The sequence below is a fragment of the Somniosus microcephalus genome, chromosome 3 (genome assembly GCF_052327205.1).
Source record: "Somniosus microcephalus isolate GS21.2 chromosome 3, FLI_Smic_1.0, whole genome shotgun sequence".
Lineage (NCBI taxonomy): Eukaryota > Metazoa > Chordata > Chondrichthyes > Squaliformes > Somniosidae > Somniosus > Somniosus microcephalus.
Window position 1 is genome coordinate 261,367,692 of NC_140989.1, and position 27,366 is coordinate 261,395,057.

Below are 27,366 nucleotides of genomic sequence, written 5' to 3' on the forward strand. Positions count from 1 at the left end.
ATGATCCGTGATGCAGTTGCACTGTCGAGGGCGGAGACCACGTAATAATAACGGGTCTGATCCGTGACGATGTTCCAAATGGCGAACTGGGCTTCAGCCTGGATAAACCAGGCGTCTGGTTGTTGCTCCCAGAACTGTGGCAGTTTCAGCATGACGGCGTTCGTGTCCATGATGAATCTTCCACGAAAATTGTTCGTAGAATTTGGGGTCACCAATGTAGGAATGGAGGTTCCTATCAAAAAGACTGAGTTCAACTCAGGCAATTAAAACAATGAACTTTAATGGAACAAAACAGGTTTTAACTGGAAACTGCTGGAATACATCAACTACAGGTCTGCTCTCCTTGAGGGCTCCACGAGGACTGATCCTCTGGTCAGAAGACTGACGTCATGACGTTATCACGTTCTTCCTGCCATTGGGGCATCACTTGACTAACGGCATGACGTCATCACGTTGAAACCGCACTGTAAAGGTAACTAGACATTATACAGTCAAACAGTATAATTAAAGGTACAGGCATAGACAGTAACTACATTGCTGTTAAAGGAATTATGTACAACCGCTCTGAGTCCTTTGGTGGCCCTGCCACATGACTATAATTGGTTTTGTAATTTTTAATAACCCAATCAATTCAGGAAGAACAGAAGAACAGAAGAAATAGGAGCTGGAGTAGAAAATTTGCCCTTCGAGCCTGGTTCTAGACTCCCCAGCCAGGGGGAACATTTTCCCAGCATTAACCCTGTCAAGCCCCTTAAGAATTTTATATGTTTCAATTGGATCACCTCTCATTCTTCTAAACTCTAAGGAATATAGGTCTAGTCTACTCAATCTCTCCTCATAGGGCAATCCCCTCATCCCAGGAACCAGTCTAGTGAACTAGAAGAACACCTTGTAACTAGCTTTGTGTTTATTTAATTTTCCTGCTAACATCCTGAAAGAAACACAGAACTTGTAAACTACAGCACAAAGTAGATAGTTGTTGTATATCAAGTAATGATTAACTGGGAGTGATTACAAGACTGTAATCTAATTGAGGTTGTCATAAGGACTGGGACACAGGTTCAAACTGGTAAATGGTCATTTTAGGACTGATAAATTCTTCTTCACACAAAGAGAGATCAAAGGCCCAATTAAATTCCAGGTACAGTAATGCAGGAAAATCGTTGGAATCCATTTAAGAAACTATATTGGGGAGATGTTAGGATCTCTCTGGATGGGTTAAGTAAGATGGGTCAAATGACATTTTTCATCTGTAATTGGAAGAAACAAACTGAAATCTATAACCACTATCTGAACTTTAAGATAAGATTATTCCTGAAGAAACTCACTCTCCCTTGGCCTGGAATTTGCGGTCTGGATGATGGTGAACTGGCAGTGTCGCCGTCATTCTGCCTTTGAAACTGACTGCAACTTGGGATTTGGTGCATGCGGAAATCCTGAAGTTGCGGTCTATCATTCACTGCTCCGACACTGGCTGTGCTGGCATCACCCTCACCCCCAGAGCCAACAACCAGTGAAATCACCCAAATCAGGGAAACTGATGAAAACATCGGCTCTTCTGCAGTAATTACACTGTTAAATTCCCCACTAAAAGTTAGACCCAAAGGAATTAGTGCAACTGGGGTTTTGCCAGCATATTGACTGCTAAACAAAGATTATGGGCCTGAAAAACTAATTTTAATTTTGTGCAGTGAAATTTATCTATTTTAATAAAAAAATAAATTTAAGAAACTTTAAAAAATATATTTTTTTAGTTTGTTCATCTTTATTTCAGGTTTGCCTTTTCCCCATGTGAGAACCCCAATCTTTGTTCTGCTCGCTAACATTTTTTAAAAGTTAGAAGTTTAAGAGCTTACCCACTTCCTTGTTCGCTGTCTGTGAAAATTCTGTGTTTTGATTGGCTGCTTGAGAGCTTGTTGATGTCACAGTAGCTCGCACTATGGGATTCCCACTATACTCCGTTGATTTCAACTACACATCAGAAAGCCTGACATTCTCGACACAGAGATCGCGAGATCTTTGTGCGAAGCTTACTTCGGGACAGCAGCGAACGCCTTCGCTTCGCCACTGACCGCAAATTCCAGGCTGTTGTCTTTTATTTGGTTCTAATATTTGAGACATCCCATTTTTCTGGTGGCGATGGTGTGGTCTGGATTATCTATCCCATTGCATCATAGATTAAATTTACTGAGGCAATTAGAGTTTATTTACAGTTAATTAGTCGGGAGTTCTACATCGACTAAACATCATTATTCAACCGCCTTTAGGCAATTATAGAATATTTATGTACTCAAACGTTAATAACGCGGAGCTTCCAATACAAAATAGCTTTAAACAAAATTTGCATGATCATCAGAACAGCATCTCTGTCGGGGGGTTAAAGGGTAACCAATATAAACACACAAGGTTCCTGTTTATGGGGAACATAGCAACAAGTTATATGCTAAATTGACCGTTTTCTACCTCGTCACATTTATATTGCACCGTGGAGAAACAGGGGATGCTTTCTAGGTCATATTTTAATAGTACAGAGACTATGGAAAGAAATCGCAAGCTTGAGCAAACTCCAGTCCGATGAACATTTAGATCTGTAGCGGGTTTGGAAAATCGCCCAAGTCCTTGCCGTAAACTCCCAAGAAGGTAGTGACTGCCGCCTCTGGAGTGACAGCTCCACAGCATCGCCCCCTGAAAGAACTGCGCGCAGATGTCATTCAGCAAGTCCTGTTCCTTGGATGCGTTACAGCGTCGGAGGTGTGGGGATCACCCAGAGCGGTTAAAACCTTGCACATACATCTACCAAAGCTGCAGGATGGTTTCCTTTCAAAATCATGGCTTTCTGTAACACTTCAAGAGTGGGTACAAAGCCCGTCCGTTCCCTGCGTTTGCTGCTGTTCATCATTGCTCAAAGTAAGTCCCCTGCTGTAATATTTACTGCTGTATTTCTAATACTCTGCATGACCTATTCTCATTTGTGCACATCTAAACAAATTTGAGTCTTGAAATGTTAATTTCGGACCAATTCTTCAACATTAGTTCACAACATCGTTTAATGTGAAACGATTAAAACGTTCTTTCAATTACGCCGCACGAGACTAGTAAACAATGTAACTTCTGATATACAGTGAAGGCGATGCTCATGGTGCGATTTTGCGTGTAGTTAAGATTGGATTTGAAATCTCAGCCAGGACGGATTGGAAGCGTGCCCGAGCCTGACTGAATGGATAGCAGGAGACAACAAAAGATCGGAGAGACTTGTTTTTAGGGACAGTTTACGTGTGGACAATTGCGAAATGGTCTTGAGTTCTGAACCCCATAGGATGTTAAAGAAAAACGTTTGCATAGCTGGAGTCTGTGCGGGTTAGAACATTTTATTCCGGCCACAGCTCGGCCAAGAGGAGTTTGAATTCAGACAAATTAATCTGAATATCAATTGGAGACTTTACAAGCCAGCTGCAATTAGACTGCGGGATTTAGCGTAGGTTGTGCCGACAGTGTGTGTGTAATCTGGGTCACCTTATGCTGTGCAGATCAAATAGTCGGTTTCCAAACAGAAATCCAGTAATAGCTTTGTCCCGGCCCTTTCTACGCCGAGTAGTCGAATTGTCTAAAACAAAATAGGTAACAGATGACGGTAAAACTTGGTGGACCGTTAGTTTGATTCATTTACATTATATAATGTGATCCGATTGCCTGAATTCGCTGCCAGTTGGCCTTTAGGAGCTTGAGGCCACGGACGGTGTTAAAAAGTATTTCTTGTGCCAGTTATATTTATTGCTAAACGAGACAAAGATTGCGATGTTCGTTGCAGGGAAGTTTGTACAATGCAAGTAGACATATTGAAGGAGGTCTGTTTGGTATGCATCCTGTATTTAAAGAAGTTCATTTCAAATTGAATAGTTCTTCAAAAGAAGCCTCCTATGCATCAACTTTCTAATAATGACATAAAACTAAAGTTAGGCGTAAAATATTTCTGTGCTCCAGATTTAATAAGTTAGTACTATCTTATGAAGTATCTGACTATCTGCCAGATCCTTGTTCTTGAGTCCAGTGCAATACTTGCCTAATAGTTCGATTCTTCAGAGCCAGACGGATATAATTTCTCATGACATATGCAATAATACGGTTAAACGCATGGCCAGAAATGGACACATTACCCCTCTTTAAGTTTAACAATTTATTTTCCAAAGTACTTAAATTACAAGCAACTATTAGAGAGTTCATTTACTAAGAGCTGGAAGAGCCTTTCCTACATTAACGAAATGTGATTTTGGAAGAAAACAAAATCACACCAGGTACGGGAATTTTATCGGGGCTATTCCCACTCCGACACCGTAACTTTAGCAGAAGTTGGGCTGATATCAAATAAAGTCTTGCATTTTTATAGCGCCTTTCACAACCTCAGGACGTCCCAAAGTACTTTACAGCCAGTGAAATACTTTTTGAAGTGCAGTCACTGTTGCAATGTAAGGAATGAGGCAAGGTCCCACAAGATGTGATAATAACTAGATAATCTGTTTTAGTGATGTTGGTTGAAGGATAAATATTGGCCAGGACTCCAGGGAGAACACCCCTATCTTCTTTGAAATAGTGCCAAGGGATCATGTACATGTGGGGCCTGGATTGAACATCTCATCCCAAGGACAGCTGTTTGACAGTGCAGCCCTCTGCACTGGAGTGTCAGATTAGGATTTGTGCTCAAGTCCCTGAGCGGGACTTGAACCCACAACCTGACTCAGGCCAGAGGACTACCCACTGAGTCACTGCTGACATCAGAAAGCAACAGTGTTTCCGTGAACATCCACCAATGTTCTGGCGGTGGAGAGGGAGAAGCTCTGAAGAAATTCTCTCTAGTCGGCAGGTGCAACTTTCTGAAACAAATCACTTTTTCCTTTCTGGTGCAAAATGTTTACTTCCCATTTTATTTTTTATCCCTTTCTTACTTTTCATTTTTATTACATTTTCTCTCATTATTTTTCAAATATTCCTTTCTGGCTTCTCCTGTTTCACCTTGCTTCTTTGCTTTCTTCTATTGTCTGTTCCTCCTCCTTATTTCCCTAGCGCCATACCTTCTGCTGTCCCTTCATCAGTTTGAACTCAACTGCATTGTTACATCTGTGTTTTCCCTTTCTTCGCTTATTTTCAAGATTTGTCTTTGCTGTCTGCATCTCCCACATCAATTTTCCACTTTTATTTTCTTCTATGTCCAATCCCAGGATCTATAAATAAGATGCTATCTCTAATCCCTCAATAGTTAGCAAGGTGCAGAGTACTCGAAATGCCAAGCTCAAGTTTGAATGTTATAACAGGAGGAACTTCAATCAAAACTCATCACTGGCAGATGTTTGGTATTTGTACGAGTTAACCTGTAATCTTTGTAATCTGCTTAAAGTGCGCCACGAGAATTAGACCCAATTTTTGATCATTTTTATTAAAACACAAAACTTAGCAATAGATTTTAAATTTGCCATATTTTGAAGTCAATCATGTATCCAAGTAGCTATATAATATAGATTAAAATGTTTTAACTATACCAAAAATTTCCTTATGTTTCTGTTCATAGTTCTCATTTCAAATACTTGCTTTCTTGGCCTTCAACAGACACTGAAAGGAAGAAGGTTAAAAACGAAAAAAAAATGCTGGAAATTATCAATAATGGAATTGCCAATTGTTTGATCAGTGTCTGAAAAGGGAAGATGAGTTAACTTTAATAGCCAAAAGGTTCTGATGAAAGGATCTATCTGAAACATTAGCCCATCTCTCTCTTTCAAATGCTCACCAATCTATAAGTTATTCCCATCATTTTAAGTTCTTTAACCAGGTTTTTGCATTATCTAATTGGAACTTTGTATTTAAATAAACTTATGAAAACTGGCATATAAATTTTGTAGAATTACTCTAAGAACCAGCAAATTATCCAAAAAGTTAATGTTTTGGAATAGAAATATTCTATTCTAAAGTAACCTTTGTTCAAATTAAAAATGCTATCAAATATCTTAGAAAGTCAATGAGTTATGAACAGTTTCCCACAAAGCAAAAATTTACAACTGCTTCAGAAGAAAATGTTCATGTTCCCCTCGTCTTTCCAATTTTCACCTTTATCATCAAGTCACTTCATTGCAAACAACCCGAAGCATTATTTTGCTACAGGAGATTTTGGATTGGAGCATAGAGGCACTAAAAATAAATCAAAAGGGAAGAAAATACTAAACTGATGGTGTGCACGTAAATCGATGAACAAAATGTATTACCTGTGAATTATACTGTGCCTTTAGGGAAAGGCACAAACAGTAAATGAACAAATGAGAAGTTTTGTCTGGAGGTGCAGAAAGACTGACTTTGTTTATTGAATTTCTAAACTAGCACAAATTTAGACCCAGGTGTCATCAAAACAGTGGGAGCCATATATCGGAACACAACTTATTCAAATTGGCAGTTTAAATGAACTCCCTGGCATGTTGTGTGGGTTAAAATCATGTCATGAATTCAATATTTGGAAGCTGTAACTCAAATTACATACTTACACTACCTAAAGAAAAAAATGCAAACTGGAATTTCAAATTCAAAAAATTGAAATTACTGGCAATCCACAGCATGGCTGCTAGCATCTGAAAAGAGAAAATACGCATTTCATATTTGTTAGAACAGTGTTTTGAATTTTTCATTTCAGATGCTGATGAATCTGTTGTGCATTTCTAGCATTTTCTGTTCCTATTCACTTCTACAAACTAGGGATGCTCTTAAACTGTTTGGATAAAGATTATCTGAAACTATATAAATAAACGCTACATTAAACTGTCATTTAGTTTAACACGGCTATCTAGAATAATGTTACTGTCTAGAATAATGGATGTAAATATTCATTTCCTATTCCCTCTTCACTTAACCAAGATATTTGATCCAAAGTAAATCAATCGTCTTTTATCCAGTTTCAATTAAAAATGTTATGAATTGATATTAAATTTTTGACTTCTAAACTTCAGTCTTTGAAAGGATAATTAAAAAGTTCAAGTGCAGCTCAATAGTTATAGTTTGGTCAATGATTCTATTTGCAACAATACATCAGCACAAGGTCAAAAGCCTTTTCGGGAATAAACTCAAAAATCTTTTTGGAAATAAGCAAGATGTCTTCAGTACAAACAAGTCCCCCAAAACTTGACTTAGTGGTTTATAGATTAGCAGAAGACATGAGGGTCGTGATTTCCCCTACCTCGGCAGGTCAATGGCAGGCGATGTCAATGGCAGCTCCCGGCCTCACTGCTGGCACCAGCCCATTGTCCAAAATGATTTTCCCCTGATTGGGCTTGTTAAGCCCGCCCAGCGCATTTGCCGGCCAATTGAAGGAAGCGGGTCTGATGACATCATTTGATGATGCATCATCAGCTGGTTTCCTTAAAGGGACCATGCGCAAATTGATTTTGACAGTTGTGCTGTCAGTGCTCTACAGCATTGAGGTGCTGCAAACACTGACAAGCACTGCACAGAGGTGCACAGCTGCACCCAGGCTCTCCCATGACTCCCTTCAAATGCTTATGGAGGGAGTCACAGCATGTAGGGAGGTTCTCCTCCCTTCCAATGGGCGGAAGAGACCTCCCCAGGAGACCAACGCAGCCTGGTTGCACATTGCACAGGAGGGCAAAAGTAGGGATGTCATCAGCAGGACCAGGCTGCAGTGGCGCAAATCTTCCAATGATCTCAGTAGATCACGAAACGTTACTGCAAAGCCACACTCAACCTCGTCCTGCTGTGCCACTCATCACATCCCCATCACTCTGCCTTCCCTACCCTACTCCTGCACATCCTTACTCACACTAATTTAGCTTGCACCTCCACCCATCCCTCTCTATCTACATTATCACTTCCCCATCTTACTAGCCACCCCTCACACTCACCCTCATCCAAGTCCAATCATACCAATGAACAACACGCAAGGGTAGGCACTTGGGTGTTTTATTCAGTGTTCATGTAAAGTTTCTGTTAATGTGGTGTCAAACATTGAAACCTTTATTTTCAACACTTTGCATTCTCAGACAGATCTGTGTGCACCTTTGGAAGTGGCTTAGTGAGTTGCAGTGAATGGCGAGACATAACGGTACCACCTGCAATGGTCATGAGTGTGAAAGGAATGGCTTGGGCATTGTAAAAAGAAAAAGACTTGCATTTATATAGCGCCTTTCACGACTACCGGATGTCCCAAAGCGCTTTACAGCCAATGAAGTACTTTTTGAAGTGTAGTCACTGTTGTAATGTAGGAAACATTGTAGGAATGCTTTATGGTGTTGGTGTGGGGTGCTGCCAACCTGGTGCATCATGTGGCAGCCAAGGTGTACAACGTCAAGTGAAGCAAATCTGGCCATGGTGAGGCCATCTCTGGCTTCTTGGACAGCACTGTGGTCGGGTGCTGATGCTCTATGTCCTGTGCAGCATCAGTTGATTGCGGAGAAGGTTGGTGGTGTTGTTGGTGCTGCTGGTGTGCCTGGTACTACTGGTATTGGGGCTGTTTATGGTGGGATTCTGAGGACCAAGGTGAGATAGTTTCAAGGGCACTGATGCTGATGTAGTAGATGGCAGAAGCGATCTATCAGTGGTGAGAAAGGTTGTTACAATGAGGTGACACTAGATAGAGAGTTTAATGCAGTAAGCAACAGCTTCTGAGCTTGGAAAGTGAACAGCTGTGAGATGGGAGCTTTTATAGCACATTTGCAGCTGTCCAAGTAATGAGATGATTTCATGGTCATACAACTCCCAACCTGCTTACCTGACGTGATCCCCGAGCAGCATGGACCCTGTGGGCGACCTCATAAAATGTAAAGGTGAGCTCAAAATACTTCTTAATGGGCTGTTAACAAGGTCATAATGATCTGAATTGCCTCCCCTGCTGCTGCGGGTCTATTCAGCGCTGATAGACCCGACATCTGGGAAAGGCACGTGGCGGCGGATTGAGTAACCCGCTGTCAAAAAAAAACTATTTTCCCACCTGACCCGCCACTGAACGCGACTGCTGACCCCCCGAAAAATTCCTCCCCCATAGCAACTACTTTGCTTTAATCTGCTCACTATGCCCTGTGGTTGGTTAAAATGTATTTCAGCCTTTGCGAAAACTATTAGACCAACAGACTTTTAAGCTTATTTGTACATATTACATGTGAACTAGCATTGCTCTGATCATTTCCCCAAGATAACAATTGCATTGATCGTGAATTTTCTAATTTTTACTGGATCAACAGATTAACATATCACAACAAAGTAGTAAATATTTACTTGCAATAAAATGATCACTTAAATCATTAAATACATTTTTTTTGTCTGCAACTTTGTCCTTCAAAAAGGTACAGAATACAAATAAACCTGTACATATTACCTCAGTGCCTAAACCTGAGCCAGACTGACAGTATCAGTACGTGTCCAGTTTATTATATTCCGAACCAAAGCACAACTTTCTGGCAATAGATGTTTTAAAATTAATTACATTCTGTAAATTTGCACTTCGAATTTGTAAAAGGCTACTGTACAAAGCAAATAAAAGCTATTATACCTTTTGGACCTGTTTCTATGAAATGTATTGCATCATTTCAGACTAAACTTTTCCATTAAAACATTTTGAATCATGAGCACCCATTTTGAAATGTACAAAGGTGCTTGATGTTCCTGGACAGTAGTTCTAAATCAACGTCTTGTATAAAGTGAATTAACTTTAAACACCCAGAGGACTTTTCCAGTTGCTCTATTGTAACCAGAAACAACTTCAACTTTTTACAGTATTTCTAAACTTTATGATTTCAATTGCCTCCCTATTTTCCTCATCAGGTCCTCTGCAGTTCATTCACATCATTATTCCTGCAAGAGGCCTCTTTCAGTGTAACATTTGACCCAGCCGCTAAGAGAAGCACCAAATAGCACAGGTCAACTTACCCTTGGATTCTTCTTACTCCAGCGTGCCCCCAGGGAAGCATCACCCACCATCTGGCATCTCTCCCAGACAGCCCCCTGGTTGAGATCAGCAGTTCAACCTGTGGGGGAGTGCACTCCAGAAAGTGTGGCCTTGCTACTCGTGACACAACTCATTTGTGCAACGTGTAGGGTTGCCAACTCTAGTTGGACATATCCCTGGAGGTTGCATCACGTTCCTCCCGCCCTGCCCAGTCAAACAGCCTTTCTTCCCATCTCTAATATTTTTATTACTAATAAACAGAAAAAGTGTTCACTGAAAAAAACACAATTTTTTAATGCACCTATAAATTTTCTCTTGGGTTACTCAGCAGTATCCAGGAGATTAATCTTTAATTCCTGGAAACTCCAGGGCAATCCTGGAGGGTTGGCAACCCTGGCAACATATTGTGCCAATGAGGTGCTTTTAGGAACTCACAAACTTGAAAACGATAAATCAGAGATTTTGCTTAAAAATAGGTTGGCCCGGAATTTGCAGTCAGCAGCGAAGCAAAGGCATTCACTGCTGACCCCAAATCACGCTTCGCACAAGGATCTCGCAATCCTGGAGTCGAGAACTTCGGCTTTTCCGACCTTCAATTCAAATTAATGGAAGTTAATGGGGATCCCCTTGTGTGAACTGTTGTGATGTCAACAGACTGTCTAAGCAGCCAATCAAAAAGCAGAATTCTTACAGTGAACAAGGAAGTGGGTAAGCTCTTAAAATTCTAACTGTTTAAAAATGTTAGAGAGCAAAACAAAGATTGGGGCTCTCACATGAAGAAAAGGCAAGCCTGAAATAAAGATAGACAAACTTAAAAAAAATAATTATTTTGCAAAGTTTCATAAAAAATTTAACATTTATTAAAATGGACAAATTTCAAACTGCACAAAATTGAAATTAGTTTTCCAGACCCTTAACATTTGTTTAGCAGTAATATTGGCCCAGAAATTCGGGTCGGGGGCTTCCCGCGGGTGCAAGCCTCCAACCTGCACTTAGCTAACGCGCCGGCCATTGTGCTGTGGGCCCGCATGGGATTCCGCTCCTGGGCCTCCTCCAACTGCCGGCGCGCAGTGCTTGCGCATCCCAGAGGTACAGTTAGTCCGAAGCATCCCCTGGGATCACGTGGGCCATGGAGAGCCAATGGTAGCAGGGAATGCTTCATTTATAAATTTGACAGGACGAGCTGTCAAACCTATAAATACTATAAGCCCCAAAACATCACTAAACCTTCAAATAATTTTTTTTTTTTTAAATCACATTTTTAAAATAACTATAAATTACATGAAATAACTATTTTAAACAATAATTTAAAATTGAAAAAAATAATTACATTTTCTAACAGGGCTAAAAATAAACTTACCTTTCTTTAAAATATTTAAAAATAATAAACCTGTGGAAAAAATGTTTTAATTTTAATTAATTCACCACTTACCTTGTTAAAAACAGGCCTTGCGTCTGCTTTTTAAAAGTGTAACTGCTGGAGACTTACCCTCCTGGAGAAACCTGCAAAAAAAACGTAAGTTCGATACACACACGCTGCCTCTCCGGCGCACGCGTTCCACCTGTCAACCCCTTCTTTCAAGGGAACAAAAGTTCCGGTTTCCCGCGCATGTGCAGTGCATGCACGAAACCGGCACTTTTGTTGGGCCTACACACGAGTACCCAGCGTGTACTCACCCGTGGGGACCTGAATTTCTGGGCCAATGTTGTTAAAACCCCAGTTACATTTAATCGCTTTGGGTCTAACTTTTAGTGCAGAATTTAACAACGTAATTACTGCAGAAGAGTTTTCATCAGTTTCTCTGATTTGGGTGATTACACTGATTGCCAGCTCTGTGGGGGGGGGGGTGGCGGTGGGGGCACAGCGCAGCCGGTGTCGGAGCTGTGAATGACCGACCACAACTTCAGGATTTCTGCATGCGCCTGCACCAAATCCTGAAGTTGCGGTCAGTTTCAAAGGCGGAATGACGGTGAACTGACAGCATTCGTCGTCCTCCTGACTACAAATTCCGGGCCCTAGTCTCGCGTCTCTCAATACACGTGATAAAGAACTTCTTAGCTGATATTTTTCGGTCCTCTAAACACAGGAAAGGTGTAGTGTATGTACTTTGCAGAAGGAACTATATTCTGCAGCCCCTGTATACTGCAGTACCAGTAGTGACCACCCCTGTATATAAGCCTGTGTAGTAACATTTGCATAGTAGTTCCAGGTTGCCTCCATTCAGTAAAGACCTGTTATAACCAACTCCTGCAGTTCGTGTCTCAATTATACACGGACATAATACTAGCGACGAGCAGATATGAACTTACCTACAGTCTGCACCACCTCATGGGGATCCATCCCTGAAGCGAAGTTATCAGAGGTCGAGGCCAGAAAAGAAAGAAACAGAAGAAACGGGCGTCGACCGTGGGCATCCGCCTCGGAGTCAGCGGAGTTGAAGATTTGCAGGAGAGGCTGTCGAGAGCGGGGCTTGGTTATCCTGTCGATGGTGCTTCAGCTAATCGGGCTGGTGGCAGGTAGCACACTGATCCTTCCTGGGCTGCGGCGGTCTAGAGCTCGAGCGGGTGGCTTTGCAACGGGGCCGAGCAGCGTTGTCGGGAAGAGGAGAGAGAGGGTGGAGCACACAGGGCGCGGCCGGTGCTACGAAGCCGGGCAGCATACAGACCTGAGAAGAGGGAGGCAAGAGTCCCGCAGGGTTGTTCCGACGACGGGGAAAGAATAAAAATAAAACGCGCAGAAAGCCGCGAGGAGCTGCAGTTTGCCACGGGAACCGTGGAGAGTGGCGTTAGCAGCAGCGCGGGGGGAAGTGCGCGAAGACCATAGGGCATCGCCATCAAGGCATAAAACGCCAGCAACAGCGCTAGCAATGGCAGAGAAGGCAGAAAGCGCGGGAGGCGCCATCTTAATCCAGCGGGGAAGAAGGCAAAGTGCGGGAGGCGCCATCTTAGATTTCCAAGATGCCGAAGACTGGCAATATCACTGCCTTCGATAATGCAATAGAAGACTGGACCACGTATGTAGAAAGAGTCGAGGTATATCGCAAGGCAAACGAAGTAGCTGATGAGAAAAAGGCATCGGTACTGCTAAACTTAATGGGCGCAAGAACGTACGGCCTATTGCGGGACCTGATTACTCCAACCAAACCGAAGGCGAAGAGTTTTAACGAAATTGTTGCTATCCTACAGGAACACCTAAATCATACACCGCTGCTGATAGCAGAAAGATTTAAATTCCACAGGAGAAATCAGCATAAAGACGAGAGCAATGCTGATTACCTTATGGAACTACGCAAGCTGGACTCCTGAGTGAAGGAACCCAGAAGATGTTACTCTCAGAGAAAGAGCTGATGCTAGATAAGGCTTTCAGCGTGGCAGTATCGTACGAAGCAGCAGCAAGGGGAGCTGCGGAAATACAGCAAAAGCCACAGGAATACGGCACCCACGAAATGACACGGGGATTTGAAAAATGTTATCGCTGCGGCAGAACAACCCATGACCAGAAGGACTGCTGGTTCAAGGACAAAATATGCAGGCAATGCAGAAAGATGGGACACATTGCACGAGTTTGCAGGTCTGGGAAGAAGACCAACGACAACAAAAAGGCTACTAAGGAACCGTACAGGAAAGTACAAAAGATGACGGACAGTAGTTCCGAAGACCAGATGAGCGATAGTGAATCCGGGAACAAGAGACTAAGCTGTCTCAAACTTCACAATGTAATCGCAAAAGAGGATCACCGAACCATTTGGGTCACCCTCACGATAGCAGGGTCCCAAGTCAAAATTGGATACAGGATCAGCTCTAACCATCATGAATCGACGAGACTACGAGTGGCTATACTCACACATACCCTTGAAAGAGACATCCATTGTCTTGACGACGTATACGGGGCAAAAAGTGTACCCCAGAGGAAAAATAAGGGTGCCTGTCGAATACAACGGCAAGGAAATACAGAAATTGTATCTCTACATACTGCAAGGTGGTGGACCACCGTTATTGGGACGTGAATGGATCAGAAAGATAAGTTTAGACTGGCACGCCATTCAGGCACTGACGGTGGCTGGTAAAAAGGATGACGACGTCACTCCTGGTCGATTGTCAACAATCTTAGCTAACGCCAAAGAGGTATTTCAACAAGAACTGGGCACTCTTAAAGGCGTAACCGCCTCGATAAAAATAGAAGAGAATGCAATTCCCAAGTTTTTCAAAGCAAGACCGGTACCATATGCAATTCGCCCAGCCGTCGAGGCAGAGCTGGAGAATCTGGAGAAGGCAGGCGTGTTGTCTAAGGTAGACTGGAGCGACTGGGCGACACCCATCATTCCTGTCATGAAGAAAACGTTAAACAATAAGTCTGAGGAGCCAAGGAAGGTTCGCATCTGTGGGGACTTCATGGTGACGGTGAACCCAGTCCTTCACACAGTACAATATCCTCTTCCAAGGATAGAAGATATCTTCGCCTCACTATCTGGAGGGAAGCGTTTTACAAAAATTGACCTAGCACAAGCATATTTGCAGATGGAAGTATCTCACGATAAACACTCACAAAGGTCTTTACCAGTATAATCGACTGGTATTCAGAGTAGCATCAGCTCCGGCGATATGGCAAAGAGTGATGGAACAAGTCCTGCAAGGAATTCCGGGGACTCAGTGTTACTTGGACGACATCCTAGTGACAGGTGAAGATGACAGTGAACACCTTGCCAACCTAGAGCAGGTGCTCACTAGACTACGTGAACATGGGCTACGGGCCAATCGCCCCAAGTGCGAGTTTTTTAAGAAACAGATATCGTATTGTGGCCACGTGATTGATGAAGAGGGGTTACATAAGTCCCCTGACAAAATTGAAGCGGTAGTTAAGGCTCCAGTGCCTGAAAATGTGTCGCAACTGAGGTCATTCCTCGGATTGGTGAATTACTACCCTAAGTTTTTGCCGAATTTGTCCACAATTCTGCACCCACTGAACGCCCTGCTACAAACGGGAGTAGCATGGAAATGGAGCGATGAATGTAAGCAGGCCTTTCAGAAGAGTAAGGACCTAATCACTTCAAGAGAAGTATTGGCTCACTACAACCCATCACTACCGATAAGACTGGCGTGTGATGCGTCTCCCTACGGCATTGGGGCGGTACTGTCACATAAATTCCTTGATGGTTCAGAGAGGCCGATAGCTTTTGCGTCACGCTCGTTAACCTCAGCCGAGCGTAATTACGCCCAGATTGACAGAGGCCCTCAGCCTGGTGTGGGGAGGTGAAGTTCAATCACTACCTGCACGGTCAGAAATTTACTCTACTTACTGATCATCAACCTCTTGTCTCCATTTTCAACCCTCAGAAGGGCGTACCGATAATGACGGCACAACGGCTACAGAGGTGGTCCCTTTTCCTAGGGGCACACCAATATGACATCGAGTACAAAGGGACTAAACAGCATGGGAATGCTGATGGATTGTCGCGCCTACCGTTGCCGACGGTGGAAGAAGAACTTGCAGTGGATCCAGTGGAGATATTCCACTCGACCATAGTCGAATGTCTCCCTGTGACGAATGCAAACATAGAAAAGGAAACACGAAATGACCCGACACTCTCCTGGGTCTATGATTTAACGGTGAAGGGGTGGCCAGCACATGGCGAACCACTGCTGCCAGCATTCTCGCCGAGAAGAGAACAGCTGTCAATGTGCAGAGAAACCTTGATGTGTGGATCCAGAGTAGTAATTCCACCCAAATTGAAGGATAGAGTGCTCAATGAGCTTCATGAGGGTCATCTGGGAGGGGTAAAAATGAAGAACTTAGCCAGAGCGTTTGTGTGGTGGCCGGGAATCGATAGAGAAATCGAAGAGATGACCAAGAGCTGTACAGGATGCCAGAAGGTCCAAAACGCCCCACCACAAGCCCCTCTACATCCATGGGAGTGGCCCTCATCTCCATGGCAAAGGGTGCACATTGATTTTGCTGGTCCATTTATGGACTCAATGTTTTTAATTGCGGTGGATGCACATTCAAAGTGGCCAGAGGTAATAAAAATGTCCTCAACCACCACAGAAAAAACTCTCAGTCTTATGAACCATATTCGCCAGGAATGGGCTGCCTGAACAGATTTGCTCCGACAATGGACCACAGTTTGTGTCTGAAGAGTTCCGGAGGTTCTTAAAGAACAATGGTGTTAAGCATTACACATCTGCCCCATATCATCCAGCCACTAATGGATTGGCTGAGAGGTTCGTTCAAACATTCAAGAAGGCTATCGAGGCAATGTGTAATGAAGACATACCCCTCCAACACAAGGTGGATAACTTCTTGTTTGCCTACCGGAATGCGGTTACCAACCAAACTCCAGCCATGATGTTCTTCAATCGAAGACTAAGATGCCGCTTGGATTTGGTTAAGCCAAACATCAGAAGAGATGTGGAGAACAGGCAGTTTCAGAATATGAATGAAAGGCCGACGAGGAGTTTTAAGATAGGTCAACCAGTTTTGGCCCAGGACTACCGCACAGAGAAATGGCAGCCAGGAACGATCTGCACACGGCAAGGACCTCTAATGTATACCGTGGACGTTGGAGAGAGCATTGTAAGACGCCATGCTGACCAGATTCTAGAGTCACTGGAAAACGTCAAATCTACACCACGATCCTATACACCTGGTAATGAAACCGAAGTACCAATTGCATCTACCTCAGAATCGGTAATATTGGAAGCAGACGAACCAAACAACGACGTTGATCCTGAATCAACTTTGCCAGAAGAACCTGATATCCCAAAGAGGCGTTATCCAGACAGAATCAGGAAGCCACCTCAAAGACTGAATTTATAATTGCTTAACTTCAACTAATGTATCTAGCAACTGTAATTGTAAATATGTTATTTCATTGTTAATCGAATGTTATGTACTGTTTAGCTAAAAGGGGAGGAATTGTACTTTGCAGAAGGAACTATATTCTGCAGCCCCTGTATACTGCAGTACCAGTAGTGACCACCCCTGTATATAAGCCTGTGTTGTAACATTTGCATAGTAGTTCCAGGTTGCCTCCATTCAGTAAAGACCTGTTATAACCAACTCCTGCAGTCCATGTCTCAATTATACACGGACATAATAAAAGGCCTTCAGAGAACTTCATTTAAGTGGAGGCATGCTCAACGACACACCAAGAATATAATAGAACCTGACACAACTAAATATTGCTGAAATATGTGTCAATCAGACATTGTAAGAACTGGCACTGAGAAACTCAGTAGCTGCCTGGAAATCTGCAGCCACGATTGGGATGTTTGTGCTCTGGTTTCATGGTCATGCCTCATACCAGCCATTACATGCTTAATTTCTATTAATCTGTTCCAATTTGTTCTGCCATTTTGGAGATGTTAGAACAGTAGGAATTCTTCAGAATGTTTCCTGCTGTTATACACAAAGTTTTTCTTTGATGTCTCTTATTCATCCATTAAAGTCTGAGCTATAATCTTTTGTACAACACATGCTTAACATTTTTATGCTTTTCATCTTTGCAAAAGTTTTTACCTCTATTAAATGCGAGAAAAACATTCTCTATGTACAACTATGGGAAATTATTTAGAATGGTACTTTGTAGTACTTTTCCTTTTCAATTGCAATTGCACATTTCCTTAAGTGCCTTCTGTCCTCTGAAAGATCCCAGGGAGAGTTAAAACTGGTCTGATTTCATGCTAAAACTAGACTAGAAAACTAGTGCAGTAGGACATAAGAAATCAGAGCAGGAGTAGGCCATTTGGCCCTTCGAGCCTGCTCTGCCATTCAATAAGATCATGGCTGATCTTCTACCTCCTCTCCACTTTCCTGCATTATCCCCATATCCCTTGATTCTCTTAATATTCAAAAAATCTATCGATCTCTGTCTTGAATATACTCACAACTGAGCCTCCACAGCCCTCTGGGGTAGAGAATTCCAAGGATTCATCACCCTCTGAGTGAAGAAATTTCTCCTCATCTCAGTCCTAAATGGCCAACCCCTCATTCCGAGACTGGTTCTCGACTCCCCAGCCAAGGGAAACATCGTCCCTGCATCTACCCTGTCAAGCCCTGTAAGAATTTTGTATGTTTCAATGAGATCACCTCTCATTCTTCTAAACTCTAGAGAATATAGGCCTAGTCTACTTAAACTCTTCTCATAGGACAGTCCCCCCATCCCAGGAACCAGTCTGGTGAACCTTCGTTGCACTCCCTCTATGGCAAATATATCCTTCCTTTAGGTAAGGAGACCAAAATTGTACACAATACACCAGGTGTGGTCTCACTAGGGCCCTATATAGAAACATAGAAGATAGGAGCAGGAGTAGGCCATTCGGCCCCTCGAGCCTGCTCCGCCATTCAATGCAATCATGGCTGATCATCCAAATTCAGTACCCCGTTCCTGCCTTCTCTCCATATCCCTTGATCCCTTTAACCTTAAGAAATATATCCAACTCCTTCTTGAATATATTTAATGAATTGGCCTCTACTGCCTTCTGTGGTAGAGAATTCCACAGGTTCACCACTCTCTGGGTGAAGAAATTCCTCCTCATCTCTGTCCTAAATGGCTTACCCCTTATCCTTAGACTGTGACCCCTGGTCCTGGACTCCCCAACCATCGGGAACATCCTTCCTGCATCTAGTCTGTCTAGTCCTGTTAGAATTTTATAAGTTTCAATGAGATCCCCTCTCATTCTTCTAAACTCCAGCGAGTACAAGCCCAATCGACCCAATCTCATGTTAACTTTCAGTGATTCATGTACAAGGACACCAGATCCCTCCGAACACCAACATTTCCCAATCTCTTACCATGTAAAAAATACTCTGCTTTTCTATTTGAAGAAGTAGTTAAAGAAGTATTATCCCCTTAGGTGCATTATATTTAATATCATTTGATTCATGTGGTTCAGAAGCAGCATGATGATGTACAGGGAGAGTATATCGTTACTGATTTATTACATCACTTTATTTTTACTTTTTAAAAGTATGAGCTTTGAAATTGTGCCAGTCTTTTAGTTCAGGATTTCCATCAACAGAGTCCATGTGAAAATGCTGGGAACTTCACATTTGTTTAATCCTTTCACTACTCGAAGTACTTCATTGATTTTAAAATATACAGTTTATGTTGCATAACATTTGAAAATTATTTTTTGTAGAGTTTTAATGTTAATTATAAAATAGAAATAATGAAAGGTAATGACATAGAACATTAATTACTTTGCAGCATTGAATGTTTACAAACAGCAGCACTCTAGTGCAATGTAATGGAACCAGCTTGTTAGATCTGCAATTAGTTCTACATTGATTCAACAGTTCAGTTTTAATAATCGAGGTAGTTGGTTGTCGTGGTAATGCTTGTAATGGATCAATTTAGAAGCATACCAAAAGCTGTATTATGCAGTCTGCTTATGTGTTGCTAATAAGACTAAATTCATTCTGTAGTTTTCTTGTTTAAGAAAATATGGCATTGGTACAGCAGCATTATTTAAAAGAATAAATTGGTGACACAACGTTGGCTGTGGTAACTGACTGCATGTTGGGAATGGACACAATAGAAGCCTTACGATCAGTGTGCAAATGATGGCTGAGCTTGTCTGTGCATGAAGGCACATGCATGTGCTGCTTGTGGTGTGACAGTTCAAACTTACTTTGCATATTTTGGAGAACCATTTTAGAACGTTAGTGTTGAAATAGGGCTTTCGTACTCAATGGATACAGATCTGTTTGTATGTACAATAGAATTTTACAGCACAGGAGGAGGCCATTCAGTCAAGGAGCTTTTGCCAACACTCTAAAAGGGTGATGCATTGAAAGAACTTGCATTTATATAGCACGCTTCATGAACTCCGTATGCCCCGAAGCACTTTTCAGCCAATGAAGTACTTTTGAAGTGTTGCAAGGTAGGAAAGGCCACAGCCAATTTTTATTCATTCACTGGATGTGGATGTCGCTGGCAAGGCCAGCATATATTGCCCATCCCCAATTGCCCTTGAGAAGGTGCCTTCTTGAACTGCTGCAGTCCGTGTGGTGAAGGTACTCCCACAGTGCTGTTAGGGAGGGAGTGACCATGAAGGAAAGGCAATATTCTTCCAAGTCAGGATGGCATGTGACTTGGAAGTGAACTTGGAGATGGTGGTGTTCCCATGCGTCTGCTGCCTTTGTCCTTCTAGGTGGCAGAGGTCGCGGGTTTGGGAGGTGCTGTTAAAGAAGCCTTGGCGAGTTGCTACAGTGCATCTTGTGGATGGTACACACTGTAGCCATGGTGCACCGGTGGTGGAGGGAGTGAATGTGGATGGGGTGCCAATCAAGCGGGCTGCTTTGTCCTGGATGGTGTCGAGCTTCTTGAGTGTTGTTGGAGCTGCACTCATCCAAACAAGTGGAGTGTATTCCATCACACTCCTGACTTGTGGCTTATAGGTGGTGGAAAGACTTTGGGGAGTCAGGAGGTGAGTCACTCAGCGCAGAATACCCAGCCTCTGACCTACTCTTATAGCCACAGTATTTATGTGGCTGGTCCAGTTAAGTTTCTGGTCAATGGTGACCCCCAGGATGTTGATGGCGGGGGGATTCAATGGTGGTAATGCAATCGAATGTCAAGGGGAGGCGGTTAGACTCTTGTTGGAGATGGACATTGCCTGGCAGTTTTGTGGTGCAAATGTTACTTGCCACTTATCAGCCCAGGCCTTGCTGTATGTGAGCACAGACTACTTCATTATCTGAGGAATTGTGAATGGAACTGAACAGTGTGCAATCATCAGTGAACATCCCCACTTCTGACCTTATGATGGAGGGAAGGTCATTGATGAAACAGCAGAAGATGGTTGGGCCTAGGACACTGCCCTGAGGAACTCCTGCAGTAATATCCTGGGACAGAGATGATTGGCCTCCAACAACCACAGCCATCTTGCTTTATGCTAGGTATGACTCCAGCCAGTGAAGAATTTTCCCCCTGATCCCCATTGACTTCAATTTTACTAGGGCTCCTTGGTACCACAGTCAGTAAAAAAAAATGCTGCCTTGATGTCAAGGGCAGTCAATCGTGCCTCACCTCTGGAATTCAGCTCTTTTGTCCATATTTGGACTAAGGCTGTAATGATGTTTGGAGCCGAGTGATCCTGGCGGAACCCAAACTGAGCATTGCAGAGCAGGTTATTGGTGAGTATATGCCGCTTGATAGCACTGTCAATGACACTTTCCATCACTTTGCTGATGATTGAGAGTAGACTGATGGGGAGATAATTGGCCGGATTGGATTTGACCTGCTTTTTGTGGACAGGACTGGGCAGTTTTCCACATTGTCGGGTAGATGCCAGTGTTGTAGCTGTACTGGAACAGCTTGGCTAGAGGTGCGGCCAGTACAGCACAGAGCATTTACTCACGTACTAGTTCATCTAGCAAAGTACATCAAGGACAAATAAACACTGCTTGCAGGCAATCAGTATTGGAGGGAGAGGGTGAATAGCCAGCTGTCATGGTCATATAGGTATCAATGACATAGGCAAAAAATGGGATGAGGTCGTAAAAGCTGAATATAGGGAGTTAGGAGGTAAATTAAAAAATAGGACCTCAAAAGGTAGTAATCTCAGGATTGCTACCAGTGCCATGTGCTAGTCAGAGTAGAAATAGAAGGATATTTCAGATGAATACATGGTTTGAGGAATGGTGCAAGGGGGAGGGATTCAAATTCCTGGGACATTGGAACTGGTTCTGGGGGAGGTGGGACCAGTACAAACTGGACAGTTTGCACCTGGGCAGGACCAGGACTGATGTCCCAGGGGGAGTGTTTGCAGTTGGGGAGGGGTTAAACTAAAATGGCGGGGGTTTGGGAACCTGTGCAGGGAGACAGAGGAAAGGGAAGCAAGGATAGAAGCAAAAGACAGGAAGGAGAAAAGCAAAATTGGAAGGCAGAGAAATCAAGTGTGTAAATCAAACAGGGCCACGGTAAATAATAATTCTAAAAGGTCTAAGAGTGTTAAAAAAACAAGCCTGAAGGCTTTGGGGGTGAAATTGGGTATAGCCCCGCTTGGGGCGCTAGAATTGGCGATGTGCAAATTCTATCGCCAGACGCAACTTATCACCACCTCGAGCGATATTAGGTTGCATCGCCCTTAAAGGTGATTGCGGCATAAAATCAGGCGCTGCACAGAACTCCTAAGGCGCTAACCTGGCGGCGCTACTCAATATCTGGGCGGCCGGGCGCAGCGCAGGTGCTGTCAATAATCGATGACCACGAGACATGCTGGCGCCGGCCAGCTCTTAAAAGGGCGGGTCATTTAGGATCAGCAGTCACACTCATCGCCCTGTAGGCCTCAAAATCGGCACTGTGCATTCTGTGGCGTTACAAACTTTGACCAGATGGAGAGGGTGAGGCAGAGAGCGGAGCGCTTTACCGATGGGGCATTGGATGCTTTGGTTGGCGCAGTGGAGCACCGGCAAGCAGTGCTGTACCCTGACAATGGCAGGCGGCCTCATCAGAACGAGTACCGCAGAGCTTGGAGGGAAGTTTCTCAAAGAGTCAACTCTAGCAGCGTGGCACCCAGGACTCCTGTGCAATGTAGGAAGAAGTTCAATGATCTCACTCGGGTTGTTAGGGTGAGTGGCTTTTTGGCAATCTTCTTCATCCCTCCATCTGCACCTGACTTTATGGCCAGAGGGTGCGCGATGCCCCAATGGCCATCTGTCAGCCAGCACCCATGGCCCTTTCTGGGAACGCACATTCAACTCAGGGCATACTGTAAGGGCTGTTCCACCATGGGGGGCATGAGATGACAACTCAGGGCAGCATGTTTCATCACTTCCCGTCCTTTCTCCTGCAGGCCAAGCTGGCCAGGAACCGGAGGGAACAGATTCATACCGGAGGAGGCCCTCCTCAGCTGCAGACACTGACGGACCTGGAAGAAAGACTCCACCAGATTGTTGGAGGCCGGATGAGTGGTCCTGTCACCACTGGTGCTGCCGACCCCATTGTGCACAGCGATGGTAAGGTCATCACCTTTTTGAACTGTCTCCTTCCACTTGTTCCCCCCACCAGCATGCTTTTCCACTCTGGACCCATGTCAGAGCATTGCAGCACTCTTGCATCCCTTGCTGCCACCCTGTCCTTTCGCTAAAGCCAATCTTCAACCTCCCTGCTTTCAGATGCTGCATCACCAGCTCGGGAGCCGGGCCATCAAGCTGCCAGGGACACTGACTCCGGAGGAGATGAGCAAGAGGAAGCCGGTCCATCCGTACCACCCTCAGGCAAGCCAGCCCATCTGCAGACTGGGGATAGTGCTTCCCTGGAGGGGAGCGGGGGGGATGGCTCTGAGGAGGAACCAGTTGCAGGAACCAGCAGGCTCCAGCAACGCAAGGGGGGGTAGGGAAGCTCGGGAGCCATCTCCCCAGAGGGCGAGTCAGGCCACGATGACTGCTGCACAGAGCGCAGAAGAGGTGTGTTCCCTCACAGAAATGAGCGCCCAGGCTCGGCTCAGGCACACTGAGCTGATGGCTGCAGTGGCAAGGATGCCTGAATCCATCGAGACACTGGCAAGGAGTGTGCAAGACTTCGGGGCAGCACAGGCGAAGAGTGTACAAGACTTCGGGGCAGCACAGGAAAGGAGTGCCCAGGGCTTCGGGGCAGCACAGGAAAGGAGTGCCCAGGGCTTCGGTACATCACTGGAAAGGACTGTCCAGGGCTTGACCGAAGCACTGGAAAGGACTGTCCAGGGCTTCACCGAAGCACTGGCACCTGCCACGCAAGTGCTGAGTGCTGCCACGCAGTCACTCGCTGGCCTCATGCAGAGGCAGAATGAGGCCACGCAAGCACTGACTGCTGCCACCCTCGATGGATCAGGCAGGATTACCTGGGGCCCTTGCAGCACCACAGCAGGCCAGCAATCTGTGGACCAGCTGATTGGTTCGCATGCTGCGGTGCTGCCCCGTCAGAGTGCCAGTGTGTCGGCCGACCACAGAGCAGGTGTCCACTCTCAGGATGTCAGCATTCTTGATGCCACCGCTGGCACGTCTCCACTGCAGCTGCCATCACCTGCAGGACAGACTGCTTCCACCCATGCCCAGTTGGAGCAGTCAGCATCCGGGCCCTCCAAGCCCAGAGTCCGTCCAGGCCATCCCTCAGGGGCATCTGCGCTTTCGGACAGTCAGCAGGCGTCCCCCAGCCTTCATGCAGCCACTGGGGTCCCATTACGGAGGAGCTGCAGGGAGGGAAGGGGCCGTTCTCGCAAGAGAAGTAGATCACCATCAAAGGGGAAAGAGTAGAAGGTGCTACTGAGATGTCTTATTTCTAGAAATCAAGGCCGTGGATGCTGGTCTGAATGTTAGTAATGTTTTGGATAGTCTCCCGGGTGTGCGAGTCACTTATGTGTTAGTTTGTTAGTTAAGCTTTCTGGTGCCATTGCTTTGTCATGTTGGAAGGAAGCACAGTTTTCAAAATAAACAACTTATTTTATTGACATTGGCCATGTCTGCTATTTACATTCATACTGGCCTTCATAGGCTTTGGGTTATCTGAATGGTTCCATTCCTGGTCTTTGATTGGCACCAAGCATTCCGTGAGAGGGGCCTAGAACTGACTCCTCATCAGCCTGACGGACGGCCCTTCCAGTTTCTGGGACCCTCCCGTCTTGGTCCTCCTCCTCCTCCTGCTCTGCTGGTCCTTCAATGTCTGCTGGCATTGACTGGGTGCGCAGGGTGGCGAGGTTATGGAGCATGCAGCAGACAACGACGAAGTGGGAGATTCGCTCTGGTGAGTACTGCAAGGCGCCTCCCGAATGATCCAAACAGCGGAACCGCTGCTTCAGCATGCTGATTGTGTGCTCCACAATGTTCCTCGTCGCCTGATGGCTGACGTTGTAGTGCTCTTCTGCAGGGGTGCTGGGCGAACGGAGCGGGGTCATTAGCCATGGGCACAGAGGATAGCCCTTGTCACCGAGAAGCCAGCCTTCTGGGTGAGCCGGGGCCTCGAAAAGGTCTGCTACTGAAGTCTGGCGCAGGATGAATGCATCGTGGCTGCTGCCTGGGAACTGAGCATTGACCACAAGGATCAGCTGCCGGTGGTCACAAACCAGTTGCACATTCAAGGAGTGGAACCCCTTGCGGTTGCAGAAGTCCTCAGGATTCAAAACAGGCGCCCGCAAAGCCACGTGTGTGCAGTCAATGGCGCCCTGCACCATGGGGAAGTCCACTATTGCCGCAAAGCCCTCTGCACGCTCCCGCTGCTTCTCCAGTGTCGCAGTGAAGGAGATGTACTGCCGCCGCCTTTTAAACAGGGCATCTGTTACTTGCTGGATGCAGCTATGCACCGCAAACTGGGAGATGTTGGCAAGGTCCCCAGTTGCTGCCTGAAAGGAGCCGGTCGCATAGAAATTCAGTGCTACTGTAATCTTGACAGCCACCGACAGAGAGGTCCTGCACCTTATCTGCAGCTGAAGATCTGCCTGAAGCAGGTGGCACAGCTCAGTCACCACCTCCTTTCTGAATCGCAGCCTCCTAAAACACTGCTCCTCTGACATGTTGAGGTAAGAGAATTGCTGCCTGAATACCCTGGCAGCGTAAGGTCTGGTGTGGCGATGTCTGTTGGCCCTCCTCCGTCTGGCCATTCCTGGCCCTCTCTCCCTCCATCTCTGTGCCCTTTGCAGATGGCCGAGAAGCAGGACGTTCCCCTCCAAAACAGCCCCCATAATAATAGATAACAAGAAATTATACAGGGTGTAAGCGCTCACCAGCAGCAGGGTGATGGTCTGAAGGCTGAAGGTCCTCTGGCAGCGCTGGGTCACTAATGATATGACTCTCAAGTGCAACTCTGCAACTCTGTGAAAATCTCAAAGAAGCTGTGCTCCCAAAATGGCTGTCGCTTTTATACCAGTGCAGTCCCCTTTAAATAGTGCCCCCCCCAAGCCTGAGAGCGACTGGGGAACGTTCCAGTAAGCTGTCCTTATTAGCGCCAGGCGGAACGAAGGGGCGCACCACTGAATTTCCGGTCCGGGGCACCAAAAAGGCGTTGCACACTGAAATGATGTCATGATCTGCCTGCGCCCGCGAGCGGGCGCTAAGCCAGCGCTAAAACCCACTCAATATGGCAGGAGACGCTGGGTTCACTGCACCTGGCTGAAAATTGGCTAACGCCCCACTTCTTGGCCTCTTTAGGCGCTAATCGCTGGCGCTACCAACTGAATTTCTCCCCCTTTGTGTCTTAATGCGAGGAGCATTCGTAATAAGGTGGATGAATTAGCTGCGGAAACAGATGTAAACAGATATGATATAATTGGGATTACGGAGCCATGGCTCCACGGTGACCAAGGCTGGGAATTCAACATCCAGGGGTATTCAATATTCAGGAGGGACAGGCAAAAAGGAAAAGGAGGTGGGGTAGCATTGCTGGTTAAAGAGGAGATTAACACAATAGTAAGGAAGGATATTAGCTCTGATGATGTGGAATCTGTATGGGTAGAGCTGAGAAATACCATGGGGCAGAAAACGTTAGTGGGAGTTGTATACAGACCCCCAAACAGTAATGCTGAGGTTGGGGGTGGCATTAAACAGAAAATTAGAGACGCATGCAACAAGGGCACACATGGGTGACTTTAATCTACATATAGATTGGGCTAACCAAATTAGTAACAATACTGTGGAGGAGGAATTCCTGGACTGTATACGGGATGGTTTCCTGGACCAATATGTCGAGGAACCAACTAGAGATCAGGCCATCTTAGACTGGGTATTATGTAATGAGAAAGGATTGATTAGCAATCTTGTTGTGCGAGGCCCCTTGGGGAGGAGCGATCATAATATGATCGAATTCTTCATTAAGATGGAGAGTGAAGTAGTTGACTCAGAGACTAGGGTCCTGAATTTAAATAAAGGAAACAACGATGGTATGAGGCGCGAGTTGGCTAGGATAGATTGGGGAACGTTACTTAAAGGGTTGACGGTGGATAGGCAATGGCAAACATTTAAAGATCACATGGATGAACTACAGAATTTGTTCATCCCTGTCTGGCATAAAAATAAAACAATAAAAGGTGGCACAACCATGGCTAACAAGGGAAATTAGGGATAGCATAAGATCCAAGGAGAGGAAATATAAATTGGCCAGTAAAAGCAGCAAACTTGAGGATTTGGAGCAGTTTAGGATTCAGCAAAGGAGGACAAAGGGATTAATTAAGAGGGGGAAAATAGAGTATGAGAGTAAGCTTTCAGGGAACATAAAAACTGACTGTAAAAGCTTCTATAGATGTGTGAAGTGAGAAAGATTGGTGAAGTCAAACATTGGTCCCTTGCAGTCAGAATCAGGGGAATTTATAATGGGGAACAAAAATGGCTGAACAATTAAATACATACTTTGGTTCTGTCTTCACAAAGGAGGACACAAATAACCTCCCAGAGATGTCGGGGATCATAGGGTCGAATGAGAGGGAGGAACTGAATGAAATCAGTATTTGTAGGGAAATGGTGTTATGGA

General features: G+C 44.9%; 1 protein-coding gene across 5 annotated transcripts in view; it reads left to right on the top strand.

The window, feature by feature from the left end:
* The first annotated feature begins 2,662 nt into the window (after positions 1-2,662).
* Positions 2,663-27,366, top strand: part of crb1 (crumbs cell polarity complex component 1) — a 176,560-nt gene continuing 151,856 nt past the window's right edge. For 2 of the 5 annotated variants that reach the window (XR_015077644.1, XM_085982397.1), the window contains exon 1: positions 2,664-2,907. Coding sequence is in view for 4 of the 5 variants with exons in the window: in XM_085982397.1 (XP_085838523.1) it covers positions 2,829-2,907 (79 nt within the window). In the remaining variant the exon portion in view is untranslated. Of the gene's footprint in view, positions 2,908-27,366 lie in introns of all 5 variants that reach the window. The other 3 variants (XM_085982398.1, XM_085982395.1, XM_085982396.1) reach the window with 3 other exon arrangements.